This window comes from Oryx dammah, unplaced genomic scaffold, assembly GCF_014754425.2.
Source record: "Oryx dammah isolate SB20612 unplaced genomic scaffold, SCBI_Odam_1.1 HiC_scaffold_27, whole genome shotgun sequence".
In the NCBI taxonomy this organism is placed as follows: Eukaryota; Metazoa; Chordata; class Mammalia; order Artiodactyla; family Bovidae; genus Oryx; species Oryx dammah.
Genome location: NW_024070211.1, coordinates 34,722,407 through 34,747,742, shown reverse-complemented (window position 1 = coordinate 34,747,742; position 25,336 = coordinate 34,722,407). Strand labels below are relative to the sequence as shown.

At 36.1% G+C, this 25,336-nt stretch overlaps 1 protein-coding gene across 6 annotated transcripts in view; it reads right to left on the bottom strand.

Moving 5' to 3' along the window:
• Positions 1–16,561: 16,561 nt before the first annotated feature.
• Positions 16,562–25,336, bottom strand: part of IKZF2 (IKAROS family zinc finger 2) — a 184,331-nt gene continuing 175,556 nt past the window's right edge. For all 6 annotated transcript variants that reach the window (XM_040228580.1, XM_040228578.1, XM_040228575.1 and 3 more), the window contains one exon: positions 16,562–24,096. In XM_040228580.1, coding sequence (XP_040084514.1) covers positions 23,372–24,096 — 725 coding nt within the window. In that variant the 3' untranslated portion in view covers positions 16,562–23,371. The remainder of the gene's footprint in view (positions 24,097–25,336) is intronic.

Genomic DNA, 25,336 nt, shown 5'->3' with positions numbered 1-25,336 from the left:
CTAGGAGAATCTATACTTGATCTCTGATACTCTTTTATGAAACATACATTTCAACCAGTTATCATATCTTGATTATACCTCATTAACATCTCGAAACCCCACCACATGTCTCCAGATCCACTGCTACACCTTAATCCAAGCTTCCATCATTTCTTACTTAGATTAATTTATCTTCTTCCTCCAACTCTGCTGCTCACTGATTATCCTCAATCCTCAACCAGTTATTGGACCCCAATTCAAATCTGATAATATAACCCTCATAACTTAAAACCCTTCAAGATAAAGTTCAAAGATTTAACGTGATTGATAAGGCTTCAAGACTTGGATCTGGCCCCTCCTTCCAGACCAGATTACTTCCCATGTTCATTCTCATACCATATAGTCCAGCTACACTGAACTTTTTTCAGTTCCTCATGTCTTTTTTGTTGTTGCTGTTTATTTTTTGTCTCTGATTTTATCTGCATAGGATCCTCTCCTTACCTGCTCTCTTCCTTCGCCTGGTTGCCTGGCTTATTCCTACTCCAGAGCTCAGGTTTTGTAGGATTGATTATGTCCTCCCACTATAGATTTCTAAGGTCCCAGTACTTTCCATATCATTATGTCACATTTCTTTGCTGAAAGTTTTCATTGTGTATGACTGCTAATAATTAGATTCAAATTGGGGAACTATAAAGTACCATCTATACACACTAGTTTTTTGGCCTAGTACTTTAAGTGCACAATCATTCACCAGTTTTTTGATATAGAGCTATGACTTTTGATTTGAAGATGAGTATGTTGACTGATGAGCATGTTAGCCATCATTTTTCTTTACCACAGTGCACTATGTGTAAGTTCTAGTTTCACCTTACTCAAAGTGTAGTGATGACTTAAAATAGAGTAAAAAGTGAAAAGACTTTGCCAACCAAGTCTGAATGCAAAATTTTCTGGATTTTTTTTTTCCTTTGAGTCTTTTCTGCTTTCTATCCTGATTTTGATAGAAATGTTTTTTATGATTTCTCTTTACTGAGTCTTTCCAAAATACTCAACCGAATTTTCAAAGAAACAACTCTTTCATTTTACAGTCTATTTCACTGAATTATGTAAGCAGTGTTTAATTATATTACATGGTTACAATAATAAATCAACTGTCATAAATAGTTTGGGCATAAACACAACTCATTCTTGGCAAGCATGCAATTCAACCAGTGAGAGAAGCGTGTAGGCTTACTGGAGCATAGCCTACTAGCTGAGAGCTTTCACTGAACTCAGAGTATTAATCAGTTTGTTTTGCAAAGGCAATTGATAGTATTAGCCAAGTCAGTTAAGTGGAGGTCTGTTACCAGTGCTCTGTTAACACAGTTTTCTCTCTTTACATTGACTGTATGCATTGTGAGGACAGGAGAAGCATGCATATCTTAGAAACAAAACACCTTTTTTTTTCCCACCATGATGTGTTCACCGCCTTCTGCTGGCCACATAATATTTGCTGAAGGACTGACTATTCATAAATAGGTGGAATACCTACTCTTCATAGCCTGTCTTTCCTCCAGTAGAGCTCAAGTGTCAACATCTTAATTTATAGACTGACTTCCCTGACTTATCTTTCCATCTTCCAAAGTAAAATGTATAACTTCCCTTTTCCTGCCTCCATCATACTTGACATCCACTTTCAACCTATCTCTTTTAAATACTCTTGCTAACATTTTGTTTCTATTTCCCTTTAATCTATTGCATACCTCTTATAGTCAGGAAATTATTCTTATGTCATGTTTAGTATATAAATGGCACATATAATATTTCCAAGAAAGATAAATAAATAGCTCTGCCATGTACATATACTTGTCATCACTTTAGATGAAGAACCTGAGCCAGAAAGATTAAATAGTGTAAGTAATATTACAAGGCAAATAAATCTTGGGGTCTCCTTGGTCCATGGACCCCAAAGCCCATTTTCTATTTCAGCTCTGTCTCCTTTAACCACCTAGTAAGTCAAAACCTCTTCCAGGAACAGAAGTAAAGCATTTCCTGGCCTCAATCAATTTTTGTTACTTGCCAGCTGTCTGTGAATATTAATATTATCTTTGCTTAATTCTTTCATAGATGCATAGGTGAATAGCAAGGAGGAAGTGCAGATGATGAATGCCAAGGAAAAATGATACAAACTTGAGCAATAAGGTGGAGTATGTGGTCTGAATTAGAGGAATGTGGAAATTGAGGTGGGAAAGATTATACAGAGCAAATCAGACCCAAGGATATAGATTTACCCTATGGCATTACTTAACCCATTGAATGAGAACATTTGTATAAATTATCCATTCCATTGTTTCTCTCCATGGGGGATACTGTTATTTTCCCTATGTGGTTTGGGAAGTCTTCTGGAGTAGATTGATCTCAAGTGGTATCTTGGATGATAGGAAAAAATAGCTTAGGGTTTGGAAAAAGACATCTAATTTGCACGCTGAAAAGTCAGTGTTATAGAAGGAACTGGCACAAATTAAAAAAAGGCAAACATGGATGATGAATAGAGTGAAGAAAGTGCCATTGCAATGCTGTAGTCAGTAGAGAAGCTCTGCACAAACAAGCAAGAAAGGCACAATATCTTTATATTAAAGATTTTCCTACCTCCAACTCCAGACCACTGACTCTTATATTCCCTTTTGACTTTGTCCAAATCAGATATGCCCAATACACATCTTAGTTATTCAGACATCATGGCTAATATAAAATTTCTTAGTTATCAAACCCATAGCTTCATATTTTTATAAAAATTTAGACATGAAATCAATTCTCCAGGTTTCTAAACACTTTTATAGATGATTTACTCTCAGTATATTTAATAATGTAGCAGGTCAACAACTTTTGTGTTTCACCACAAATTGTTTCATAATCTGATTAAAACACTTCCAGAATATACTACTATCTTTGCTACTGCTACTCATTTTTAGTTTTATTCAGCAAAGATGCATATCCTGTGGTTAATGTCTTCAATATCATTATCTCTGTAACATCATCTCTTTTATTTTTCTGTATTATTTATAAATTCTTAATCCACAGCAAGGTGGGTGTGGTCAGTGGCCTCTCACTTTCCAACTATCAATTTATTTCAATTACTTTAACACAAATTTCCTTCCCCTAAAATGAAACGGCTATCTTCAATGAAAATTAAAAATACAAAATTACATAAAAAACAAAATAATTATAAATATTATCTCAATATAGTTTATCTTCATATTTGTATTGCCAGATCATCACTTGTTAATGCCATGCTGCTGCTGCTGCTGCTGCTGCTAAGTTGCTTCAGTCGTGTCCGACTCTGTGCAACCCCATAGACGGCATCCCAACAGTCTCCCTGTCCCTGGGATTCTCCAGGCAAGAACACTGGAGTGGGTTGCCATTTCCTTCTCCAATGCATGAAAGTGAAAAGTGAAAGTGAAGTCGCTCAGTCGTGTCCGACTCTTAGCGACCCCATGGACCGCAGCCCTCCATGCTCCTCCATCCATGGGATTTTCCAGGTGAGAATACTGGAGTGGGTTGCCATTGCCTTCTCCAGTGCATGAAGGTGAAAAGTGAAAGTGAAGTCGCTCAGTCATGTCTGACTCTTGCGACCCCATGGACGGCATCCCACCAGCCCTCCATCCATGGGATTTTCCAGGCAAGAGTACTGGAGTGGGCTGCCATTGCCATAGGTTTAGGCAATTAATTAAACTCTTTTAGGTCTCTTGTCACTCCAACTAGAAAATGAGGTGGACAACAGCATCTACATCACATGATTGTTTTGCAGATGAAAGAAGAAAAGCATGGATAATACCACAGTGACTTTTATATAACTTAATAAAAGGTAACTGCGTTCATTATTACAACACAGGATTATTTATATAGTTGAGTTTATCCATTAGGATAGATCAAATATCTGCTACTGAGTCCTTGGAAATGTGGCTATTGAAACATGTCTAGTCCAAATTGAGATGGATTATAAATGTAAAATACAAACTAGATTGCAAAGGCCATGAAAAATAAAGAAGGGAAAAGAAAAGTAAGTTTTGTAAGTTTTCATGTGATAATATTAGGTATGTTGGAATAAATGAGAGGGTGTGGAGAAAAGGGAAGCCTCTTACACTGTTGGTGGGAATGCAAACTAGTACAGCCACTATGGAGAACAGTGTGGAGATTCCTTAAAAAACTACAAATAGAACTGCCTTATGACCCAGCAATCCCACTGTTGGGCATACACACCGAGGAAACCAGAATTGAAAGAGACACGTGTACCCCAATGTTCATCGCAGCACTGTTTATAATAGCCAGGACATGGAAGCAACCTAGATGTCCATCAGCAGACAAGTGGATAAGAAAGCTGTGGTACATATACACAATGGAGTATTACTCAGCCATTAAAAAGAATACATTTGAATCAGTTCTAATGAGGTGGATGAAATTGGAGCCGATTATACAGAATGAAGTAAGCCAGAAAGCAAAACACCAATACAGTATACTAACACATATATATATAGAATTTAGAAAGATGGTAATAATAACCCTGTATGTGAGACAGCAAAAGAGACACAGATGTAAAGAACAGACTTTTGGACTCTGTGGGAGAGGGAGAGGGTGGGATGATTTGGGAGAATGGCATTGAAACATGTATACTATCAAGTAAGAAATGAATCGCTAGTTTAGGTTTGATACAGGATATAGGATGCTTGGGGCTGGTGCACTGGGATGACCCAGAGAGATGATATGGGGAGGGTGGTGGCAGGGGGGTTCAGGGTTGGAAACTCATGTACACCTGTGGTGGAATCATGTCAATGTATGGCAAAACCAATACAGTATTGTAAAGTAAAAAAATAAAATTTAAATTAAAAAAAATGAAAAAGAAAAACAAAAAGAAAAAGAAACTGAGACTGAGAATGTACTGGATTCCAGAACTACAGGCAAAAAATTATTCACAGCAGTGAGGCTTGCTGATGAAAAGCAAGTACAGGTTCTTTTTCTTTGGTGCTATTAAATAAAGAAAGTTTAACTTAAAAAAAATAATAAATAAATAAATAACAAACACTATTCAGATTAATTTCACTTGTATATTTTAAATGTGGCTACTAGAAAAATTTTATATCAACACATGAAACTTGTATTTGTGGCTGCTGCTGCTGCTAAGTCCCTTCAGTTGTGTCCGACTCTGTGCGACCCCATAGATGGCAGCCCACCAGGCTCCGCCGTCCCTGGGATTCTCCAGGCAAGAACACTGGAGTGGGTTGCCATTTCCTTCTCCAATGCATGAAAGTGAAAAGTGAAAGTGAAGTCACTCAGTCATGTCCAACTCTTAGCAACCCCATGGACTGCAGCCCACCAGGCTCCTCCATCCATAGGATTTTCCAGGCAAGAGTACTGGAGTGGGGTGCCATTGCCTTCTCCGGTATTTGTGGCACATATTGCATTTCTATTGCACAGCAGTGTGATACATCATAATCACCAAGTCTTGAATGGGTTTAGGTTTACCTAGAAGTATTGTCATAAACTTTCTATTTCAGGTAAAATGTTGATGCCCATAATTAACTTTATTAATTTTTATAATATATATACATTTAATATATTTTGAGACCTGTTATAAGGTATCATAGAAGATGTTCTCTGTTAGTATAACAGATTTTAAATAATGTATCCATTTTTTATGATGTGAAATTCTTTCCATATTATATTTGAAAGTGTCTTCCTACATAGCTTGCAAAAAAATAATATCAGGCATCATATATTTTATGCATCCAGTTAATTTATATATGTGTGCATAGCTAAAGATTTATATGATAATAAATGGGAAAACTTAGTTAATTTTACTACAAGGCAGGCAGGTTACCAGAAGACCAGTAATAGAATGTGGTTAAAAAGTGGTCCCAGAGAAGCCTATTTAAGTAAAAGAGATCATTTAAAGCTGTGTTGGGCTATAGGGTTGTGCTATAACTGTACATCCTGCCTTAGTGTGACCTTGAATATCATCTGACTGTGATGAAACCCCAGTTCCCAGTCGTGTGATTAGCTGGTAGTGGAGAAAAAAGACTTATAGAAATAAATTCACCAAAGCCTCATGGTGAGGACTCCTGTTTCTGTCTCTGTAAATTAAGATGAAACGTCTAGCTCAAAATGAGATGATAATACATGGTAGATGTATTATCCTCTAAGTGCAAACATACACCTTTTTTTTAAACACATATATGCCACATTTAGTAAAAAAAAAAAAAAAAACAAACAACTAAATGGTAGTCTATTGCATATATCACAAAGAAAAACAAAAAAACTGTTGAAACCTTCATGAGAGGAGACACACATGACTGGATACCACACACCACCCCAGTCGAAATATATGGGGATTCACTCTCTGGCCAAGTGGTGTCTGTGTTCGTGCCTGTTTGAGGTCTTTGGTTCTGCTCTGTGTTTCTCCTAGACACATTCAAATTCAGAGGAACTGAAAATTGAGGATTATTTCCCTTAGAATTTTTTTGTAGCACAATTTCAACCTTTTTAGTTATCTTTCTGAGAACTTCCCAACAGAATTTTCAAAACCTCTCTTAAATCCCACCTTTTCTATGAGGCTATTCCTGGCCCCAACACATTTCCCCAGGACTTGCATTTTGATTCTTTGTCACAGACTTTCTTTATAATCATTTCTGTACATGTCATTCCTTCTATTGTTTTATGCATTCCTTGATAAACCTCTTCCTACACGTTAATCTCTTGAGTTTGACTTTGTGGTGGTGGTGGTGATTTAGTTGCTGTCATATCAAACTCTTGTGACCCCATGGACAGAGGAATCTGGCAAGAACTCCTCTGGAATGACAAGCGGAAGGGGCTGTCATTTCCTTCTCCAGGGGATCTTCCCAACCCAGGGATTGAACCCAGGTCTCCTGCACTGCAGATGGGTTCTTTACTGATGAGCCACCAGGGATGCCTTTTTACTGTACACTTTCTCTGGATGATCTCATCCACCCTGTGGTTTCATGTTACCATATATATGGTGTGTGTGTATGCACATGTGTGCATGAGTGTGTGTGTGTGAATGTGTGTGTGTGTGTATATATATATATATATATATATATATATAGTAAGCATAACATATACTTTATATGTTATATATGTGAAGTATCAAGTGGGGTTAATATGAACTTAAGCTTAGATCTCTCTCCTGATATTTAACTAGTATCTTTGATTTCCTACTAGACATCTCCACTTGGATGTCACATTGGTATTTCAACCTCAACTTGTTCAATATATTCCTCATCTTTCTACCCTAAAATCTGTTTCTCCCCACTGTGATTTTAATCCTTTAATAAAGGAAGGGGTGATAGAGGATGAGACGGTTGGATAGCATCACACACTCAATGAATAGGAGTTTGTGCAAACTCTGGGAGATAGTGAAGGACAGGGAAGCCTGGTGTGCTGCAGTTCATGGGGTCGCAAAGAGTTGGACATGACTTAGCAACTAAACAACAACAACAAAGTCACCGCCAGGTACTTACTTTTCTGACTCAGAAACTAGGCTATCCTCCTCAATTTAACCCTCTTCTTCATCACCTACATACAACCAATCACCGGTCCCACACTTCTAGTTGTTAAATATCTTTGAAGTCTAAGCACATTTGTCCAGTTCTGGCCCACTCCCTTAGCATCAGTCACCATTACATTTTCCCAGGATTTACTAGAGCAGTATCTACTTTCTGCCTGGCATCCCTCCAACCTAGTCTCATATTAAAGCCCAAGAAACTTTGCAAATCTAACCATGTCACTCTCCAATAGAATCTTCACTAGTTCTTATTTCCCTTGGTATAATTTCAAATTCCTTGAATTAAAACAAAAACAAAAGCCCTAAAAAATGACTCTACTCACCTCTCCAGTTTTATCTCTTGCTATGTCTCTATTCTCATCTTATACTCTAGCCATATTGAACATGCAATTTCCTGAAGATTCAGTTCAGTTCAGTCGCTCAGTTGAGTCCGACTCTTTGCGATCCCATGGACTGCAACATGCCAGGCTTCCCTGTCCACCAACAACTCCCGGAACTTACTCAAACTCATGTCCATTGAGTTGGTGATGCCATCCAGCCATTTCATCCTCTGTCATCCCCTTCTCCTGTCTTCAATCTTTCCCAGCATCAGAGTCTTTTCCAATGAGTCAGTTCTTTGCATTAGGTGGCCAAAGTATTGGAGTTTCAGCTTTAGCATCAATCCTTCCAATGAATATTCAGAACTGATTTGCTTTAGGATTGACTGGGCTTCCCTGATAGCTCATTTGGTAAAGAATCCTGCTGCAATGCAGGAGACCCTGGTTCTATTTCTGGGTCTGTCTGGAAGATCCCCTGGAGAAGGGAAAGGCTACCCATTCCAGTATTCTGGCCTGGAGAATTCTATACAGTCCATGGGGTTACAAAGAGTCAGACACGACTGAGCAGCTTTCACTTTCTTTCTTTCATCAGATGACTTACTGAAAATGTAAGCAATATGCTCCCGAAGGTTACTGTTCCCTTTTATTCTCTTTCTGATTCTCCTTAGTCCTCTCCCTCTTGTCCATCTGTCTGTTGGTTTCTCTCCACCCTTCTCTCCAGGAGTTTGTAAATGTCTTCCCTCTGCATAGAGTCCCCTTTCCTCTCACTTTTCCACATGCATTAAATTTACTTCTGTTTATCCTTTTGGACTCAGCTTAGATGTCACTTCTACTGGATTGTTTTTATTTTTTTTTCCCACTCCAGTGCTAAACAAGGTTTCCCTTCTACTTATTTTCACAGCATTTTACTTTTACATTTATAGTAATAACTATCCCTGGTGGCTCAGTCAATTAAAAGAAAAAAAAAAGCTACCTACAATGCAGGAGACCTGAGTTCGATCCCTGGGTTGGGAAGATCCCCTGGAGAAGGGAGTGGCAACCCACTCCAATATTCTTGCCTGGAGAATTCTACGGACAGAGAAGCCTGGTGGGCTCCAGTCCATGGGGTCGCAAAGAACCCATGACTGGGCATGCCTGACCGGCTAACACACAGCATGTTTTATTCCTAACTGTTTTCTTCTTCCCTGTAGGATAATTTCTTTGAGTACACAGTGTGTGTCATATTCAATATTATGCCCTAAGCACACAATCTGACATATTGGAAGTATTGAATAAAAGAATGAACTCCCTATGCATGCTAAGTCGCTTCAGTCACGTCTGACTCTTTGTGACCTTATGAACTGCAGCCTGCCAGGCTCTTTTGTCCATGGGGATTCTCCAAGCAAGAATACTAGAGTGGGTTGCCGTGCCCTCCTCCAGGAGATTTTCCTGACCCAGGAGTCAAACCTGCATCTCCTGCGGCTCCTGCTTTGCAAGAGGATTTTTAACCCCTGAGCCACCAGGAAACTCCCTATAGTACTTTGCAAAGTGGCTTGCCTGCAGTAGGCATTCTAATCCCTTAAATTTTAGTTGATCTTACCAGTGAATACTGTAACAGGAACCAAACATGCACAAAAGAAAAAGATGGTATAGAAAGGGATAGAGCTTATAGTCTCCTCAAATTTTCCAAGTAGATTCTAATGTTAGACACAGACAGAAAACAGCAAAATTCTGTAAAGCAATTATCCTTCAATAAAAAATGAATTAATTAAAAAAAAAGCATCTACACATTCTGTCTTCTTAAAGCCTCATCCTAAAGGCTAATTTTGTAGACATTTGCTTAGATTTCCCCAAGGACACAAGTGGTATTGCCAAGAATCCCAGAGTAAGTAACATTCATTGAGTCAGAATTGTAGAATGAAAATATGTTGTTCATATGAAAATATGTTGTTTCATACTTGTTTCTGTTCTTCTAGAAGTATTTACCAAGTAATTTCTTCAGGGTTCTCAAAAGAAAAACAAACAAACAAACAAAAAAATCCTTACATCTTCAAATGATAATAATTTACTTCCTTCACCTTGATAGAATCAGGTTTAAATCTAGGTTTTGAAAGGTATATATGACTCCATAACTACGTCTTCTAAATATTCCATGTTTAATATTAATAAAATGATCAAGGACTTAGACCCATATGTAGCCTAACTTTACGTGTAGTAAAACATCAAAAGGCCTTGCTGTGTCATGAATTAGGTGTTACTACATATCAATCAGGCCTGTTTCGTACAGTGATGAATGCAGTGGGATAGGTCATTCATTCTTACGGTCATTCAGATGGCCAATGATGTCGCTGTCCTTGTTTCTCCAGATTAGTTTTATTATGGAGTTTGGCCATAATAGCTGGGCAAATGGGATGAATTTAGATCTCACAGATGAAAACAAATTTAGAAGTTAAAGCTCTTTTCCCATCCTAGACTATTGCATCTGTAATTTACACAGGTTCGAAATAGTGAAAGTAACCCTTACTTAAAAATGAGAAAAGTTGAAAAGGTCTTTGCTTCTGAGAAATACAAGGGTTATTTATACCCCAGCCTACAGAGAAATAAAGAACAAACAGTAGATCAATAGAAACCAGAGTTTACAGACTTAAAATGTAACAAGTGAACAAACTATACTAGTTGGTACCTTACCCCTGTACTGGTGTATTATTACAGGTGACATTTGCTAACCAAAAGCAGAAGGCTGAGAGATCGTCATCCCTAATGCTTAGATATGCCAGGTTACTATGGAACACTAGCATTGCCCAAAGCTGCTTATAAACCTCTGTGTGGTGACTAATAATTGTAGTTGGGTTATACACATTTTGGAAATGTGGCTGGCAAGGCATACTGACCTCAGGCAAGAATACTGAAATGTGTAGCCATTCCCTTCTCCAAGGGATCTTCCCGGCCCAGGGATCGAAACCGGGTCTCCTGCATTGCAGGTGGATTCTTTAACATCTGAGAATCATGGAAGCACAATATGAGCCACATGATCATACAAAAGAAAACACATACCCTCCATTAACTGGGTATTTTGGGAGGATTTTTTTTTTAACTGGGATTATTGTACCATATTTTCTGAGTCACATACAGGAGTTTAAAGTAACTCTTCCAAGCATATCTAACATAACTCACCTTTAAAAACCTACACCATGAAGATAATCTACATTCATAAAATGACATGTTAGCAAATTTTTGCATGGCTTCAAAATCGCCACACAATATCAAACTCTTCCATGTTAAGCTTTTTATAGTTTAGAAACTATAACCAGGATAAATTAAGAGGAGTTCAAACTGTAGGACAAAGGAGCATGTTACTAATGATGAACAATATCATATTTAATATGGTGGCAGGTATCTCAGGATGTTTAATAATTTTTAAAAAGCCAAAACCACAGTTTTATAATTAAGGCAGAGAATGGTTTAATTATATAATATCATGTGTCCATTTTAGAATTTCAATTTTAAAAAAGTATATATTAATAACAGTGCTAATTCAAAAGAATTAAGCAATAGCTCACTTCATATCTCAAAGGCCTGAGAAAGCTACTCAAATTCTTCTTGGCAAATAAATGTTGTTGTCCCTTTACATATGCCTGAAGCAGATTTTTTCCTCCTGCTCATTATGTGATCAAGTGATCACATTCTTAGCTATAATCAGACCTGTCAGAACACTAAAGAAGAAGGCAGAAGACTCCGGGCTTATACTTGTAACTTGGAAAATATATTAGCATTATACATTGGTTATAGCCAACCTCTACCATTTGTTAGGATGACTACAAAGTAATTTGGCTAAGAGTTTGGGAAAACCTGAGTCATTGACTGTCCCAGTTTTTATTTTTTTTCCCTTGAGTGTTATCAAATGATAGTAATATATATGCATGTTACAATCTGATGCAAATAAATAAAACAAGAAAGGAGGTGGGGTGGGGTGGGGAGACAAAGGATAGACTGTTTGAAGGCCAAAATATCAGGTTACTTACTTATATCATAGAAGACAAGAGAACATGATGGTCGGCGTAACTACAGCAACCATCCCTGAAGACTGGGGAACTTGTCAGGTCAAAGCCAAGAAATTCCAGGTGGTTGTACATGTCTCAATCCTGAGGGTACACAACATGAAGCTGGATTTTATCATAAATATATCACTCACTTCATGATCGCTAGAGTTGAAACTGGATTGAATCTTGGAAACTCCCTTATGCTACAGAATTAATGACGTTATAACTTAGTGGATAGATTTTAGCACCTGGCAAGAATAAGCACAATGTCCAGGCCACTCACTGAGTTTTGAAAGATACCATAAAGTGACAACTTTTCATTGCAAACACTTGGATATCATGGCCAGTGCTTCCAGTACCAATATCTTCCTATTACTCATGACAAGTTAGCTCAAGGTTTTTTTTAAGATACAAAAGAGTTGGAAAACAAAGTGTAAATACTAGAAATTACATTCTGCAATAAGAAAAGAAAATGAGTATGGGGATATGGATAGTATGATTTAGAAACAGGCAAAGAATGCCATTAATTATGAAAGAAATTTGGTAAATAAGCAAAAGTCCACACTTCGAAAAATCAAGTATGAAAGCAGTCTTCAGAAGACCATGTTTAGGATAATTGATCCATCCTTAAAATTTCTGCAGAAAAATTTTAATTCCAGATTATTTTTGCCCTGTTACTTAATGCTGTTTCTTAGCCTTCCTGACTATGTCAAGGAGTTTTATCTGGAATCATTTTGTTTAAATATCACAATTAACAAAACATTACTTATAAGGTATGTCTGTTGAAATATTATTTCTTGTTATCACTACCTTGTAATACTTTCCGTCCTTGTCCATTTGGGCTGATATAACAAAATACCACAGACTGGGCAGCTTATAGTACAACAGACATTTCTCACAATTCTGGAAGTCCAAGATTAAGCAAACAGTTTGTTCCCATTCTGGTGAAGGCTCTCTTCCTGGTTCATAGCTGGTGACTTCTTGCTGTGTGGAAGGGACTAAGGGGCTCTGGGAGGCCTCTTTTTTAAGGGAATTAATCCTTCATGAGGCTCTACTCTCATGACCTAATCACCTCCCAAAGGCCCCACCTCCTAAGACCATCAAACTGGCATTAGGATTTCAACTTATGAATTTTAGGGGGACACAAACATTCAGACTGTAAATTTATTGTTCCTGTTTAAGAATGGGACTTATCAATCAAATGCTGAACAAAGCTCTTTTGGAAATGAAGCCCTGGACTAAGTATAGCTGGACTAGTTTTAGCTTTTTCACTTATTGGGGGTATTTATGAACAAAACCACAACTAACCTGAACCTATTTCATTATTAATAAAATATCAGGTAGATGACACTTTCCATGATAATTTTGAGAGTAAACTAGATAAAGCCATTTACCACTGTGCTAATTTTTAAAGTATTTTTTAACAGGCACAGTTAAAACTCATATTCTGTTTACAGTAAATTACTCATATTAAAAGTGATTTAAAAAAGTGATTGTACTTCAGATTAATTAGAATTGTGACAGGATGAACAGGTATCAAATGGTACAACAGGTTATTTGAGACAAGTAGGGAAAGAGAAAAAATGTTGGTGTAGACACAGATGAGGAGGGGGTTGTGGAGACAGATGAGGGAGGTGAGAAAGAAGCTGGAAAGAGATGTAGATGAACTGTGACCTCATGAGAAAAAACAGGGAGTGAAGGAAAAAAATAGGATAGAGAAAAAAGGTCACTAAGTCCCTACACTGGGATAGTCCTCTTCCAAGAAACATGTCCACTTTGACTGCTCTAACAGCCAAATGGCCCAGGTCTCCCCATTCTGATTTCTGAATGGGTAATATTAGAGTTAGAAACTCTCCCATATCATTTGCAAAAGCTGTGTGGGTCGCCATCTCTTCAGCTTTTATATCCAGCAAACCAGAACCAATACATGGGCCAGGCCATTGAGATAATAGGGGCTTTATTCCCATTCCCCCTTGGTTAGACTCTCCTCCTTCCCCATCAAGGGATTTCATAAAACCCTCCCAGGGGAGACAACCTGATTCTGATCCCAATTTCCATTAGCTCAGGCACCATGACTAGGCTGCGAAACTATTGTTTCTTTAGTGATAGGCTTACCTAAGGACCAGAAAGGCCCCAAACATACACCCTTACCTTACTTCATTGCTATCTTTGGTTCTTCCTGTGCATTTAAAAATCTTGCTTCTTTGCATATGTTCCAACGGGTCAGATGATCTGGCTCATACAGCTGTTTTAAGGGCTTCTAGAACAAACAACTCAACACCAATATGGGCAGTAAATGTTTTTACTGTTTTGAGGGATTTGTCCTGTGCCTGACTAAACTTCAAGCTAGAAGCAGTTGGTCTGATCTAAGACATATTTGGGGATGAAAGAGCAGCAGCAAAGAAAAGGCTGTTTTTCTCAGACTGAGCATGTATCTATTTTCTGGGATCTCCTTTCACTTTCTTCATTTTAATACAGAATTATGGGCACATTATCCTGTTTGTCAATTCCTCCTCTCTGCCCGATAGGCTAGTTTATGGGAGCACCTCCCTGTCAAACGACAGAAGGGGAGCAAAATTCAGTTTTACCAGTTATTATCATTGTTGGTATCTCCAGAGAGAAGTTAAAAAAAAAATCACATGGGAAACTGTTAGGAGGGCTATTAACAAAACATGAGGTTTTGTTGAATGTTTCATAGATCCATCTTAGTACTCCCTAATAGCAAGAGTCAGAGTTGCTAAATGCTAAAAATGAACCTCCTTCACCAGGTGGCTCGCACCACTGGGCTTGAGCATGCTGATAAAAAGTCTTACACGCATATCAAGATTTCAATTATTTATCCTTTCTCTGATGCTACTGCAATAGAAAAACCAAGAACAAATGGCAGGCTTAAAAAAATTTTCATTTTGCTTTTGTCGATACTATAGGAGAATCTAACATTTCTGGCTGATCTTGAAGGAATTCTTCATAAAGTGAACACTGGGAGTAATTTATTAAGTTCATCTATTTTTCTAAAAATTAGTATTTTGGATGAAAGGTTGGTCAATGAAATAATATTTCATTTGTAGTTGTCCTTCTCTGTGGCAGGTGAAAGTGAAATTTTGGGGGAATGTGATCAATATCCATAAAATTCTAATAGTTATGAAGGAAAATTCTAATAGTCATCTCAAATGTGATGGTGGACTCTAACATGGTGTGGGGGATAAATGATAGCTAAAGCTCAATAAAATGATCTTATAATCATATGTGCTCTTTTATATTTCCAGTTATGGGGACAACTGTAACAACAAACTTCTTGTGTTAAAACATATTTGTAAAATCTGAGGCAATTATGACTCAAGCAATGGTGGTAAAACATGAAGCAGAACAGAAAACCCATGTTTGCCAATGTGACTGACCAATCTTTATGACTTAATCCTTGATTTCTTGGTCTGACTCCTAAGAAAAGCTGGTTTTGAATATGGTGATTGACCATTACTTGGACTGCTTGTGTAATTCACTCTGTCCTCTGGAGCAAGTCACAGCTTTTTTCCCTCAGGGTTTACTTTTTTCTTCTATAAATAGGGGATCGGCTCTGACATACATAATTTTAAGATTTGTTTTAAGGGTAAAATCAGATATATATGAAATCTGCCTGAAAAGAGATGTCATCCTTAACAAACCGTAGGTTATTCTGTTCTCTGCTCTAGCAGATTACACAGTAGTGATGGAGGTTTCTGATTTCATGCATCCACATCTCTGGGTCAGGTAGTGTGACACATATATACAATGGCAGTGATAACTGAAGCCTAATATGATTCAACAGTTTTCTGTATTTGAACAATGTGCTTGTGTACAGAATTTTCACCAGAAAGTTTTTATAGCAAACTTTTTATGTCAGAAGTTTATTTTATTGGTAAAATATTAAATAATATACAGAATTAAAAACTGCACTTACACTTCTGAGGAGAAATAAATCTTGGACAAATTATATGCTTGTTCCTGAGATTCCCTAAATTTATTCCAGTAGCTGTGCACTCAGACAGTACAAACCTTTATAATATAATCCTTTTCACAAAGTATTACAAAGTTTCTGCAGCTTCTTTAATTGTACTCACATACAAACACACACTCACACATGCATATTACAACACTCATACACGTATACACAATACCCACATACATGCACGGAACATGTATGTGTGTGCATTAAAAACAAATGAAATACAAGTCCCACATTTTAGTCTGCAGTGATAGAACTGTTAGTGGAGGTCTCCAAATTGGTGTATAGCAGGGTGACTTGTCACACAACTGCAAAACCTGTTTCAGTATTTCCATAGTAAACCTCATTTTCTGAGGTTTGGTATTTGAGCCTTAAAAAAACTACATCACACTGAGCAAACCTGACATACAAGGTCTGGAATTTTAATTTTACATATATATTTATATATATATATATATATATATCTTTTTTAAACAATAGTTTTTATTTTCCCAAATTATTAGTTTGAAAAAAAATGAGGTTTACTGGTTTGACCTATCTTTTTTTTTTCGCTTCTAAAACTTAAAATATCCTAGAAACTGTCAAGCAATTAGTTTTTAAAGTAGTCTAATTACCTTTGGTATTGTTAAAGAAAAAAAAATTCTAAAATGGCCAAGACATATACTGTACAAATGCAGTAACTGCCTTTTAAAAAAATGCCAAAGAAATGTTATCTTTTTAATCAAAATATGTATTTACATTACAGCAGTTTTACTACAGGGACACAGATATAAAAAAAGAAAATCAGAATGCTACATATAAATAGGTAGGATATGAAAAATATCTCTTACTTAAGTTGTATGAAAACAGGAGTGCTCCAAATAGTTCTTAAAAATTTTCTCCAATAGGTGATAAGCGTTTAAAATTGAGCTAAGTGCTTTACTTTTATTTTAAAGTTCATTTCCAAAGGAGAAAAGAGAAATAGAAAAAAATATTAGGTTCTTAATTTAAAACACTGGACAAGGGTCTAAGAAAAAAAAAATTCAGTCTCTAAGAACTTCAACTTTAGGATACATTTCTCAGGCAAAAGATTACTAATTTCAACAAAAATTTAGTCTAAATAAAGATATCATGAGATTAGACCAGTGGTTTCCACATTCTCTAATCTTTTGACTGTGGTGTGTTTTTCTTTTTGCTTGTTGTGTCCTTTAACATACCATAATTTTCAAGAGTTTCTTTTTGTCTTTAACTAAAGAAAGAATAAGAAAAATAACCGTCGTTTTTAAGACTTCAAGGAAAGTATTGCACTTGTACAGAAAGTAAAGAAAAACATCTTTTAAACTAAGTAGCAGAAGCAATCGCTCTGGGATTACAAATAACACATGGTCTAAAAAGTTCAACTATTAAGAGCAAATGGGGAGCCTGGAGAGCCCACTCCAAACCTGGAATATTATTATAGTAATGTTAAAGCATTTTCTCCCAGCTGGAAGATAGTTAAGACTTTTTGCTTTAGATTTTTAACATCTTTCTAAATTCTTGCAAAAAAATTGTTTAATCTCTCATAACACATATTTTAGGAGAACAACCAAATCAGAACATAAAATCCAGCAAGAAAGGAAGGAAACATATCATGTTCTTATGATTACATAATCTCTGAAGTCATATTTTAGATACGCAATATTTAAAAGTGAAAGTAACACATGGGTTATATACCTTACTTGTTTTAATTCAACTACTTTTTTAAAAAATAGAAAACTACACTTGAATATAAAAATATATCAGCAGATTATACAGCCAACAAAAATCATACACAAAAAATTAAGACTTAAGAGACCTATGAACTGGAAATAAAAACTTGACCTAATCCTCAAACTAGTAGGGGGAAAGAGAGGCAGAGACAATGATGAAGGGAACATGGACAGAAAATAGAAAGGAGGTGGTGAAAGCAGGCAAAATTTAAGAGATCACAAAAAACTTCGATACACATAAGGGGATGTGATTTATGTTCAATATCTGAGAGTATACTTGACAAGTCAAAATGTTTTATCACAGTTTCAGATACTGAACTACTTAAACACACACACACACACAAAAGAATAACAAAACAAAACCCAGAGTCTTTCCCTTGTTACAGTGTATTCATGAAAAAAAAAAAAAAATCCATTTCCAGTAAATTAAGTAGAATCCTGGTAAGTGCATAGTTGGGGAATCAGTGACCTCCACCCATTGAAGAAGCTTTTCTTACTGTGTGTCACTTGAGGTAATTTAAAGGGCCAGATTAACTGCAAACTGGCTTATCTAAACCTATAAGAAGTTTTATGCTGTACTTTTATGTGGCTTAGCAGAGGGCCTCTAAATTTTATATTTTATTCACAATAAAAAGAACATCTTAGAAAACTAGTCATTCACGTACCACTCTGTATGGGATAAAGGTTAATTCACAATAAATTTATACAGAAAATATACAAATGCAATGTTATGGGAGAAAAACCCCATAAACAGAATTAGGAACTTATTTTCAAAGAGTGTGTGTGAAAAATATCCACAAACTTACAGTACAGCAAGAGAAAACTAAAAAGCTAGAAATATAATGTTACATAAAAAACCTTATGGAAATTCCAAAATTTTAGGTTTCTGCAATAAATGTAAAAATATTCAAGGTGTCATTATTTGGCCTAGCAATACACTATGATAAAAAGAAACACTAGCATATCACAGCTTCTTGGTCATATGACATTTGCTTTGAATAACAAGCAGCTCATTTCTTTTTTAAAAAGCTGTCATATTTTAACACATCCATTGCAAGTAATACACAACCATGGTAGGAAACCATTTGCGATTATACTTTGGAGAACAGCAGTATGATATGACTCCTCAATTCTGTTTTGTTTAAGGAGAATTAATGGCCTGCTTCTTTACATCATTCCATACAACATTAACAGGTTAGAAGAGGACATTCTAAGACTAGCAGAACACTAGACTATAGGTGAAATTCCAAAACAATACTGGATTTTATTCATTCAAAATTCCACTAAGAAAGCCCTGTTTGATACTAGAACTTATTCTTCCTTAAAAACAAAACAAAAATACATACCATACCATAATGCAATTCACAGCTACAATTTCCCTCCATCTCATATACTACCTGCATAATCTTGTAATGGTATTCAGAAATACCATCAAACTAAAAAGACAGCAACATCTGGTTTCAAAGTTTTCTTTTACTTTAAGCAGATGAGCTGAAAGTCTCTGTATGGGAAATTCCTCTAATGGTTTTGACCTAAGAACATGAAGATGACTTATATAGTAATTTTAAGTGGTTTTTAAAAATGTGTAATATGTGTTGTAGAACTAAACAGCTAACCAACACTCAATGCATTTTAAAAAGGCACAAACATAAATAAATTTTATAAGTATTTGATACATTAAATTCAGGATCTTAAGACCAGTTACTGTATATTTTAATTATTTTGCAGAAACTGGAGGTTTAAAAACATTTCTAAGATAACTTTTGTATATATAAACTTCAATTTCACCCCCTACTCTTTTTTTCTTTTGCCTCTGGGGAATTTTCTGTTTTAGAATAATTTTCATACAGACAATATTTACTGAAATAATATATAAAATAGAATGAAAGATGATCACAAATTATAACTTATCCCTTTTTGTAAAATGAATAATTCAAAATTAAAAAATAACATAGCCAATACCTCCTATAATCAAGTTCTGTCTTGAAACCAGGAGCATAGAGTTTTTTATTTGTATTTTTGCAGACTTCTCTGTTCTTTTTCCATTCACCTTAAGGAATCAGTTTAAAAATAACAAGAGTAAAACATCATTTTCACCTAAATGCCTTCACTGATGTAATTTTTGTCAAACATTTATAAAATATCATAAAAACTTCATGGTTTTGTGATGTCTAAGACTGAAATACAAAACCCATAAATAAAAACAATACCGAGCTCACTAAAACATTGTTGCCTTTCTCCATTTGCCAACAAGTAAAACTTGAAAACTCTTCCTATTTAAGAGTAATTTGTGTTTCTTTCACTTTAGAGGTTATGTGAAATCAGCTTAAAAGTTTTTTTTGATTCATTGTTTTGATTTGTTCTGGAAGTACATAGTAAAAACTCAAGGTTTAAGTTGAATAGTTGTGACTACTCCTAAAGATAGACTAGTAACTTTAATATTTCTCTATACAGTCTGATAAAGTAAACCTATTAAGTTGCTCAGGTATTAATCATAATTTTAACTCTCTATAGGCTCCTGTAACACACCCAATTACTCTAATTTCTTTTTTTCATGAATTTTCTTTAAAAGAATGTGTATGTATACTATGATGCAGGCACACAGCAGCTTGTGTGTATGTAGGGGATACAGGCCCTCCTTGTAGCCAGATGTGAAACCTAGTCTCTCATTCTCCCATTTTGTCCTTCCAGAAGATTCACAACAGAATGTTTCAACAACTTGAAATCTCTTCCAATTTGCTTACTGGTCACTTTCACTATTGTAAAAAGCCAGGTTAGAATGGCTTTAAAAAAGTGATCACCACTTTTAGAGAGGCAATACATATCTTTTAAAATGAGCTGGATATAAAATTCTGGGGAAAATTAGGGCAAAACAACATGATGCATTTTTGCCAAACTGGAAAATACAGAGGCTAACCTATTTACATGCCCCTCAAATACTCTAATGTGAAATCTCACCTAAATAAACTGAGCATATAACTGTTATGTAAAACTTGATTTATTTGGTGTCTGACCCTCATATTTATTTTTAGGTGCAACCATCTTGCATATTTCCTTTTGTGAAGAAGCATGCAAATATAGCCATCCAGAGTTTCCCAGAAAGCACTGTGTCCACAAAAATTCTATCTAACTTACACATTGGAATTGACCTTGTCCTCATTTGCCCCTGCTACACCCTAAGCCATCTTTATCCCTAGTTGTTCCTCCTATGAAGCTAAGAAAGTACAAGTAATACACTGGTGGAAACTTTTTGAAAAAAGATTTTCAAAAAAATGGAATCAGAAAGGGAGAGTGCCATTAGTACTGTCCTCAGCGGGTAACTCTAAAATTCTGTAGGTCCACTGAATTCAGTTACATCCCTGGGCAGGTAGGTACATGATTGTTCATATACTGAAAAAAAATTAGTAAGCAGGAAAAAAACTCATAGATGATGCCAGCAGAAATTCACACATAGCCAAAATCATGAACATATTGATTGCCATCCAAATGTTTCCTTAAATTATAGTAAAACACAAAATCACTAACCTTAAATTATTTACCTCCCTCCAAAAGGAAAAAAAAAGAAATTCCAATTATATATGAGTGGTTGGGATAGATGGGGTAAGTCTCAAAGACACACTTCACCTATGAATAATACATTGTATATTCAAAATGTGGTAATGTACCCGAGCATGCAGGGAAAAAAGTGACAGTTAACATTCTATTTAAAACTTCACATCTCCGATTTGGTGCTTTGTCTTAGATGTAAAGGAATAGTTTGGGTATTATTTCTCCAAAAATAACTGCCACAGAGAGCCAGTGAAAGAGAGCTGAGTTGTAACCATTTTTTGCCTAGCTCTAGCTGTGTCAGTGCTTAGACGTTGCTTACACAAGTGAATGGCAAACTGAAAATGGGTGATGAACAGTACTGGGGCCAGACCTGCTTATCCATCATAGTGCTCTAGTGTTGCTAATTCTCACATCATTCTGCACTAAAAAACACAGTTTCAACATCCCATTGAATGATTTTTTTAGAGCAGTCATCACTTACTGCTTAATGTAATTTTAACATTCAGAAATGGTTATCAGACAATCCAGTCATGGTCAGGCCTGTCCTCTCTAAACACAAGCAGCGAATTCTCCCTCCAAGTGGGCCCCCCACAAATGAATTTAATCAGTTTCACTCAGTTCCTCCCCTCTAATGCTGTTAGACTGCAAAGAAAATACAGAACACCCATATAAATGAAATTAAAATCTGTCCATGAAATATGCCAATGTATACATGAATTAAAAGAAGAAAAATTCTTTAGTAAGGGATTGAGATTCATAAGAGCTTATATATATTGATAGTTTCATGTTTTCAAGGCAGAAAAGTGTGGACATGAACACTTTAGCTTGGAGGTTCGGTTGCATTCTAGACTCCAAGAAGGGTAAATATAAGCTTCTGTTTTTATCTATAATGCACTGGTTACAAAGAAGTTGCTTTTTCCTTGTACCAAAAGTGGTAAATATTATTGAAGAAATACTAGAATAAATAGCCCTAGTTCCATAACCTTATGTGGTTCAAGTTACCATACTTGGGTCAAATTAGCAACTGCTCTGAGGAGATTTTGAAAGAAATAGCCTACAGCAAGATTTTTAAGACTTTCCACCAGAAGAATAAAAGATGAACAGACTATGGACAAAACACGGGGTGGGGGGGGGGTGGCGGCGGGGGTCAAAGCTTGAAAAATAAAACCAGTGAAAAGAGAAATACCATAAAAGGGATTTCTGGGTGAGTTTTTCCCCCCTACTGTTAGCCTAATTATATCGATATTTTTCTGCTGACTGGTTAACACTGATTAAATGCTGATACAGTGACAATCGTAAGCATACATTTTAGAAAGGAATACGTATACTATGCTGCCATCACATTACAGCTGTAAAAGAAAACTTCCCAAACAAATTTAAGAAAAGTAGAGGTCCCTTCTGAAAACTACTGAATGCCTCTTAGCCACTCTTAGACCATATGTTATTCTGAAAACTAGATAAAAACACTATTTGTTAAAGGTGTTCAAAGTAAGGCTGCCAGGGTGTCTATAAAATGCAAGTCATCAAAACTATGGAAAAACAGTGCTTAAGTTTAGAAAAATAAGATCATAGGACCTCAGATGTATTGTAGCTGTCCTTAACTACCTGTAGTTTATAAGTTTTGCTATATGGTACAGGGTACAACATACCGTATTATAAATTCCACAGGGGAAGTAAACATAGAACCCACAACAACTACTCATCCAAGGAGTTATCATGGAAAATAATGTATGTGTGTGTTCCATGATCTGTAGAGGAAAAGGAAAACAATTTACATTTTGAAACAAATTGTTCTTTGACTGATGAAATTACTTATCCCATTTAAAACTGTGAAAGTCCAACCCAGAAAATGCTAATCTTTCCTGCCTTTACACAATCCTGAACATCAGTGGCAAATTAGAATCCTTAGATGAATCTTTATGAATCAAGTGATTTTTTTTTTTCTCAAAGCATGATATACCTTATATCTATGCATGGCAGAAATGAACTGCTCTTAAATTCCCACACAATAAACAAGTCAAGCTGCTAAGGAACAATGTCCCCTGTCTCTTCTCTCTTCCGTTTCTTCCTTATTGTAATCAGGCAGAGCAAATGACACTGCGTCCACAAAATAAGAACTAATGACAGTAACAATATTAAAAAAAAAAAAAGGTATGTCAACATCTGAGGAAGCTGGGATTGTAAGTGCAGTATTTCTTCATGTGCAGTTCGTTACTTCATAGGGGTCCCCTTTGGAATGAAAAGGCCTAGTGGAATGTGTGCTCCCCTCGAACAATGTGTGATGAAAACTCATAACGGTCCTGGCTTCTATAGCCACAGATGTTGCATTCCAGTGGGTCCCGGTAGCCATGGCAACCCATGTGAATGGTGTACATGACATGGTCTAGGAAAAGGACTCGGCAGTGCTCACACTTGAAGGCTCTAATCTGTTCACCTTCTCCATTGAAGACCTTGTAGATGTCCTTCAGTGAGCCCTTAGGAGCCTTGGTGGTATCCAAAGCCTTGACATCCTCCTTCATGTAAGCTGGGCTTTGTTTCCTCTTGGGATTTAAGGCAGGGTTTCCTTGGTAAGACTGGTGGTCATCATGGCTGCTTTCTGAGTCAGTAGAATCTAGGCAGCTATTGCTGGGAGAGGCCTCTCTTTCCTGGGGTCGACTCTTTGGTCTGATGAGAGAGATAGGGCCATCCATGTTGTTTTCATGACTATCGGAGGTTTCCCTGCTAATGGGTCTTTCTATCCTATTTGGATGATAGACCTGAGAATAAGCTGAGCTTATAACCGGGGCCACCTCCGCGATTGTGCTTGGCGGGTGCTGCATCAGAGGGTGAAGGGCCTCAGCTCCAAGGTAGGTGATTGCATTGTTGATGGCTTGGTCCATCATATGAGACTGCATCAGCTCAGCCTCCTTCTCATAGGTTAAGTTCATATCAAAGTGAATGTCTGGGTAGCTGAATCTCATGATCTTCTCTCCTGAATAGAAGAGGGGGGAAAAGCAAAAAGGTTGGAAAAAAAAAAAAGAACACAACACAATGAATAGCTTGGCTAAGGATATATACTAATCACTTTCATTTTCCATAATATGGTATATCTTATTCTTTAGATCAAGTATTTAGGCTCTTTAATTCTGCTGAGACTCACAAATATTCTTAACCTACAGAGAGGATTAGTAATAAAAATGTCACAAGCCATTTGCACTTGTTCTAATGCCATCATGAAAATTTATCTCGCCTGAAAGGTATGATTGAGTGTGTGTTATCTAATTTTCATTCTCTATCAAAGTTTCCACTTGTCTAGAGCTCAGAAACTGTAGAAGAAAGAAGAAATACCAGGTAAAAATAGTCAGAGATTTACTTGTTTTTGCATATTTTAAACATCAGTGACCAAGCCTCAAAGATCATAAAAACGAGAGTGATATGGTTATCACACCTGTGTTATCTCACTATCGTGTATGGTTAATTTGGTTGATTTAGCTGCTATGTTAGAGAAAGATTATAGACCAAATATATGTCATTCTGGAAAATTTTTAAATGCCACAATTAAAATACTTTTTAACAGTTTAATTGATAAACTGAATGAAATTTAGGGTTATATAAAAATAGGGTATTTCCCAAAGCACTTACTTATTATAAACTTGAAAATGATTGTTTCATTGTTTTGCTTCTTGAAATGGATAATCATTCATTTTTGCATCACCCCTTTCTTATTTAGACACATATGTTATTACTATATGAACACCCACTGTTAGTTTTCTATATATTTTCTTGACAGAGAGATCTGTAGTTTTACTTTTTAACATTTACTTCAACTAATTTAATTTTACTTCAACACTGTATATTAACATAATATCTAAGCTTAACCAATTAAAGAGTTGGTGCATAAAACAGTAGTTTAGGTTTTTCTCCTTCAAATATTGCCAGCTTTGGACAGAGTATTTTCTCTTTTAAAAATTCTTCCATTAAATCAATGTGTTCTCCTACTAATGCTTACTTTGACTAACATGTGCACTGATCCATAGAATTGTATTCTGGAAAAATACTTTTATGTGGCTAGTATTATTTCAGGTTTGAAGGAAGGTCTCCCAGATGAGAGGAAGGTAATGATCAGAGTAATGAAAATTGAAAAAGAATATGAGTAATTATTTCATAGCATACAATTAAGATATTGTAGTGTCAAGAGTTCAAAAGTTAAGTTGTGCTCTGTTTAGTCACTC